The sequence below is a fragment of the Buceros rhinoceros genome, unplaced genomic scaffold (assembly GCF_000710305.1).
Source record: "Buceros rhinoceros silvestris isolate BGI_N320 unplaced genomic scaffold, ASM71030v1 scaffold27414, whole genome shotgun sequence".
NCBI classification, from domain to species: domain Eukaryota; kingdom Metazoa; phylum Chordata; class Aves; order Bucerotiformes; family Bucerotidae; genus Buceros; species Buceros rhinoceros.
In genome coordinates this window covers 30,344-36,606 of record NW_010408101.1, presented here as the reverse complement: position 1 = coordinate 36,606, position 6,263 = coordinate 30,344, and the positions used below count along the sequence as shown (strand labels likewise).

At 37.6% G+C, this 6,263-nt stretch overlaps 1 protein-coding gene across 1 annotated transcript in view; it reads left to right on the top strand.

Annotated features, from left to right (window-relative positions):
• The window catches only part of HERC1 (HECT and RLD domain containing E3 ubiquitin protein ligase family member 1), an 81,129-nt gene that overhangs the window by 60,103 nt on the left and 14,763 nt on the right, over window positions 1-6,263 (top strand). Inside the window, exons 54-60 of the mRNA XM_010134766.1 lie at window positions 557-684; window positions 1,783-1,983; window positions 2,862-2,992; window positions 4,015-4,214; window positions 4,693-4,807; window positions 5,324-5,470; window positions 5,807-5,908. Of these exons, the coding sequence (XP_010133068.1) occupies window positions 557-684; window positions 1,783-1,983; window positions 2,862-2,992; window positions 4,015-4,214; window positions 4,693-4,807; window positions 5,324-5,470; window positions 5,807-5,908 (1,024 nt within the window). The remainder of the gene's footprint in view (window positions 1-556; window positions 685-1,782; window positions 1,984-2,861; window positions 2,993-4,014; window positions 4,215-4,692; window positions 4,808-5,323; window positions 5,471-5,806; window positions 5,909-6,263) is intronic.

The window sequence follows — 6,263 nt, the reverse complement described above, 5'->3', positions numbered from 1 at the left end:
GCTGAAGCAAGAACACACCATCAGTAGGCCTCGTGTATTTTCAAAAATACAGGGGTGATGTATTATTTGGCCTGCAATATGCATCCTGGCAGCAGTATAGCCTTCCTTTTGCTGTTACTGAAATCAGCAGGAGCTCTGCCTGTCATACATGAACTTAAGGGCAATAAAACATACCAGAGGTCTTGTTACAGTTAGCCAAAGCAAATTGAAAAAACAATTTTACAGCAAGGTAACATTCCCATTGTGGTGGGAGGAGGAGTTTAAACTAGAACGGAGAGCAAGATAGAGCAAGAATTCTTCTCTCCTGTCCAAGCTATTATGTCATGATTTTCAAAAAAATTTTGCCCTCGTCAAAGATGTTAAATTTGAGATATAAATAGGTAAAGATAATTAAATATATTCTAATTGAAACCTAACTTCTCATTTCTGACTGTATTAGGTGAATCTGCAGTGATGGCAGAAGGACTCTGGGTTTTAACTTGGTTATTTCATGAATTCTAAGTTGCTGGTCTGCTTAAAGAAAATGCCCTTTTAAAATTATTTTATTCTATTATAGAGAAGGTGATTCTGAGGAAACTCTGGGGTCACCCAGTGACCTTAGTTTGTCTCTTGTCTGTTGGAGCATCAGTGGGAAGTATCTGGCTGGAGCAACAGAAAAGATGGTGAACATATGGCAAGTCAATGGTATGCTCTTAACTACCTGTGAACGCTTCGTGATACAACTTATTTCTAGAGAAGCTGCTAAGTTATTGAATATTTGTTTACCCAAGTATTTAGCTGTGTGTGCTCTCCAGTTTAAATGACTACCATCTTCCATAATGCCTTGTGAACATCTTCCTGTAGTCTGCCAGAATTACCTTTCTATATGCAACAGGGTGAATGCGAAAATTGACTGAAACGGATGGAGAGAAGGATTGCTAAGAGTGGTCAGCTAGATGGAATGTCTTCTGAGGAGAGTAGAATGAGTGAACTTGGTTTATTTATTTGAACAAGAGTCTTGGAGGGAGAAGCTTATAAAGAAATACATGAGGAAGATAAACTGTAGGGAGAAAAAGCAGCTATGTAAGCAAATAGGTAATGTTGAAGCAAGAAGAAATGTGAATAAGTTGGCCATGAATAACTTCAAGAAAGTTTCTAATGTTCAAAAGATTGTGATCGCGTATTTTATAAGTGTTACGGGCTGAGGGTCCGAGGAATGACAACTGGGAACGAAATATTATACAATTAATTAAATAAATGTATTAGATTGCATTGTGACCGGGGAGACTGAACCCCTTCCAGGAAGGGCCCTTTCCAATTCCGTGGTTCAGTTTGCGAGCACCTCTAAGTGGATTCTCTTACCGTTTTTACAGTCGTTTGTGCTGCAGTTGACTGACGTAGCATATTACCTGTAGAAGTCCTTTGTGAGGAATACTAGTAATCGCTTTGGTTTTTGTAGTCTGCGAAACTTCATTCTGTTACTCTGTGCTTATGAAAGTAACCCGTTAGACTTCTCATGAGGCAGTCCACAGGAAAAGTGTAAATTTAGCAAATACCGAAGAATTTAACTTCCTTCCTTAATAAAATTGCGTAACCTAACTGATAATTGAGATTTGTTAAACTAGATTTTTGTGTCTGCGTAGATTAGTGGACCATTGTTTCAGAGTCTTGTAACTTAAATAAATTTGTGGTATGTCCTAGCTCTAAAGAGGGTCTCTTTGTATTTTCCCATGGGAAGTATTTTTGTGGTTTTCTTTTCTTTATGAAGACGAAGTAGTTTTAAAAGACTTTTTGGGCTCCTAGGTGGAAAAGGATTATTAGATCTTCAGCCTCACTGGGTATCTGCTCTAGCTTGGCCAGAAGAAGGGCCAGCTACAGCATGGACAGGAGATGCTCCAGAAATGTTATTAATTGGTCGTATGGATGGATCTCTTGGTCTGATTGAAGTTATAGATATTTCATCCATGCACCGGCTGGAACTGGAACACTGCTACAGAAAGGATGGTAGGTGGCTAGACTGTATCAGTATTTCAGTAGAAATTAAAATTATGAATTCCCCCCCCCCTTTTTTTAATCAAGTGTATAATTTCAATTTTTATCGTTGTTCATGGGATATGACTTCTGGCACCTTACCTGCAAGCATCATTACCTTGCGTTCTTGGGAGGAGAAGGGGCTGTGGCATCTCCATCTGCACCCTAATTCCCCTCCATCAGAGGCAACCTGTAGCAGCCTAGTCAAATCCCAACATCCTTTCCCATTGCATAAATTCGACAGAGATTGCTTGCAGTGTCTGCTCTGTCTACAGGTAGTATGTGGTCAGTGTCATTTGAGTTACTGAATCATTGCCATTTTTCCTGTATATTTCCAGTTTTGGGGACACCAGGTAGCACACTGGGTAGCATTGTGTGGTTTTGTATCTTGCTTCTTCATTTGCCTTTTTTTTTTTTTTTCCTAAGAATCAAGTGAGGCAATATCTGCAATACTTTATGCTGAGAAAGGCTCAAATAATTTTGAATGCATTTCTTAGAAGCATACCTATCTCAGATCCATATATAGAATTCAGTCTGCTTTTTTCGTTTTCCCTGGCGTAGTTCTTGTCACCATGTCAGGAATCTAAATTCAATTATTTTACTGAAAAGAAGAATTAAAAAATCTAGGACAAAATAATCTCAACAACTGTCATAACAGTGGCAGTCGCTTTTATCTTTACCCTACAAATGCAAGAAAATTCTCACATGAGAAGTGTGTTGAGTAACCTTGGGGGGGAGGGGGGCAGAAGTTGTCAGGCACTTTGTATTTTAGGTGGTTGCACTGCAAAAACATCTTTGGCAGCAGTGAAGTTCAGTTCAGATAAATTTTGTGTTGTCTGTTTACTACATAGTGTCTGTCACATGCCTCGCCTGGTTCAGTGAAGACAAACCGTTTGCAGTTGGCTACTCAGATGGAAAATTGCTAATAGGATCAAAGGAACCACTTGAAAAAGGAGGAATTGTTCTAGTTGATGCACATAAGGTAGAGTTAGTCTTTTTCAAACTATTGTATCGTTTTTGTAGGTAAAGATCTGTTTAAGCTATTTTCTCTATTTGAAAGCTGTTTATAAAGTCAAGTGCAGACTGTTTTAAGAACACATATCTGTTTCCGACACACATATTAAACACAATATATTTTAAAGGAACAGTCTACCAAATTAAAAATATGTAGTTATACCATTAGAGATTGTTACGTGTATGTACATGCAGAGACAGGAGTGTATTAAGGACAGCTATGCATGTCTGGATTTACAAGACTGTAGTTCTTTTTATTTGTAGAAGTGCTTGTAATAAATTTTAATTTTGGTTATGTCACATGTTTTTGTAAAGCTTGAGTTTGTTTGCAAAGCAGAAGATGTTTTTCTAACTACGCAGCCACCAAGGTTTAGAACTGTCACTTGGCTGGTGTGCAAGAATAAGTCATTAATAGTCCACAAATTATTTGTTAGGCTGTGAGAAGAATTCCTCAAGTGTAGGTGTAGTAAAATCACCTTCAGTGCTTCTGTGAACTGATCTTGGTGTTTGCAGCATGACGGTGACAGAAGTGAGCATGCTGTGGCAATAAAACTACACTTGCCTTTTCAAACACCATGGGCTGTTGTCCTTTCCTACTCAGCTCGACTCAAAGCTACATCCGGCCCATTGCCTAATACGTGTGTGAACTTTGTAGCGTTAAGGTTATTCATACTACAGTTCCATAACATAAAAAAAGGAAGGAAAAATTTTCTGCTTTGGAAAACGAAAACGGAGGGTGTGCAATGAAAAGAGAACATTTTTCTTTCAATGCTTTTAGCTGCTCTGAGGAGCCTAGATTTTCATTTTAGTTTGATAGTTCTGGGAAGTATCATTATGGTTTCATAATTACAAGTCACTATCTCTAGCAATTTTTTGGAGAATAAGATGTTCATTGTTATTAATAATAAAACATTACATTAGCTCTGAGAGTTCTGTTTTCTCTATTTGATGTTACTTCATACTGACTTTTAATTTTTCTAAATCCAATAGGATATGATTGTTAGTATGAAGTGGGATCCAACTGGTAAGATTCTCCTGACCTGTGCCAAAGAAGAAACAGTGAAACTCTGGGGGTATGTGGGAGGATGCTGGAGACGACTGCATTCACTGTCCCACCCAGCCCTTGTGAATGCCATTGCCTGGTGCGCTCTTCCAGGGAAAGGGCCCAAGCTGCAGCTTTTACTAGCTACGTACGTAATATTTTTTAAATTGTTTCTGTAGCTCTTTTGTGGGTCTTTTTTACCAGTCTTTAGTGTCCCGAGTAAAGAAAAAAGTTTTGTTGTCTTGTTTTAAATAACATTCATTCAGTAAGCCAGTTGCCGTGAGGCTTCAGAATTCATGTGGAAAGAGCGTCTCTGGTCGTGTTACCAGCTGTTACCATGCCAGAGACCTGCGTGTAGTGGTCCTGCTTGAAATTTTTTTGCCTCCCTCATTCCATTACTTTTTCTGAGAATATGTTGTTAGTAAAAACTGAAAAACTGTGGCAGGAAGGAGTAGGGAAAAATGCATTTATCCACTGGGAACATCGCTTTCCATTTGATATTTATTGCTAAAATACAGTTTTATAGGAAAGTGGTAAAGACTACTGATATTTTAAGGTAAAAGCCGACCACTGATATTTTGTTAGTTAATACCCTGGCTTTTCTTTTTTATCCTGACTTTCTTTAGAGGATGCCACAATGGTTTGGTGTGTGTCTGGGTCGTTCCCCAGGACATAGTAATCACAGTACAGTCCAGCTCAACTTGCTCAGAAGGATGGTGGGACCAAGAAACAAATGCCAAGGTAAAAGGAGTAAACTTGGCGTTTAAGAAATTCTCTTTGCTCGTTTTGAAATTGGGAAAGGAGAAAAACCAAATCTTAATGTTTCCTGAGAGAAGACATTTGCTAAAATAATTCATATTGCATGCGTATATGTGTAGGTATTTTCAGAACAGGAAACAAAAAAATCGTGGATTAAATGAAATATGTTTTTATCTGTTTTCATTTTTCTTAAAGTTGATAAATTTAAATTAGAGTTTTTAAGAGTTTAATTTTTTTCTAGATGAAATTGACATTAATTTCACCTACATAAATTGTAATGCTGTCTTTAATGATGATGACATTTTGTAAGGGGAGAAAAAATGATAATGGGACAAAGCTACTTATAAAATATCATAGTACTGGTCTTTTTGGTTGTCTTACGGAAATTACCCCATCTCTATGGATGGTCAGTATTTACTGCAGAACACAGAAGCTGTTATGCTCTTCTGGTTTTTTGGTAAATAATTCAGTGTTGCATAACTGTGAAATAATTTGCAGGATGGATACAGAAAAGCAGTAGAAGTCAAGTGTGTATTTCAACTGAGAGGACATATTACTCCTGTTCGGACCGTTGCGTTCAGTCCCGATGGACTGGCATTAGTGTCTGGTGGACTCGGTGGACTCATGAATATTTGGTCTTTACGGGTAAGACCATCTTTGACAAGGCATGATTTTTTTTTTTAGTATGAGTATCTAAAATGGTCGCGGCATCAGACTAGCTTGCTGCCCACCCCCACCCCCCCTTGTATGTGAGAAACATTAGGGGAAGCATGGTATAAAATAATGCTATAAAATGATAAGTAATAAAATATAAATTGAAATTGTACTTAATATTGAAATATTTTGTATTTTTTTAAATCTGTGAAATTTATGAAAAATTATGAAGTTATTGAACAGTTTGGGAGAATATCATCTGTTACATGCATTTGAAAAGAAAAGTAGCCATGTATACATACTGACACAAAAAACTTCTTTCCTTAGGATGGCTCAGTATTACAGAGTGTCGTGATAGGTTCTGGAGCTATTCAGACTGCAGTATGGATACCTGAAGTTGGGATAGCTGCTTGTTCTAACAGATCAAAGGTGACACTATGTGTTAAAGTAATGTTCTTTCAAATTTTGTACTAAAAGAAAATGCCATGTGTCTGGTTTCCTTTCTCATCTAATGTTGTAATAAAAAAAAATGCGTGGTTTCTGTTTTCCTTTCTCACCCCCCCCCCCCTTTTTTTGAAGAAATATGGAGATAAAAATACCTATCCGTTATATTTTCAAGACACATTGTTTTGACTTTCAGTTATCAGCTGACCCTAAAAGGTCTTTTTTTTTTAAATGAGTATCCCTTGTTTAATTTGGGGAGGCAGGGTGGAATCCTGAGCTGGTGGTTGTAAAGGATACTGCAAAATAGTTACATCAGCTTCTCTGATTAATGGCAGGAGCC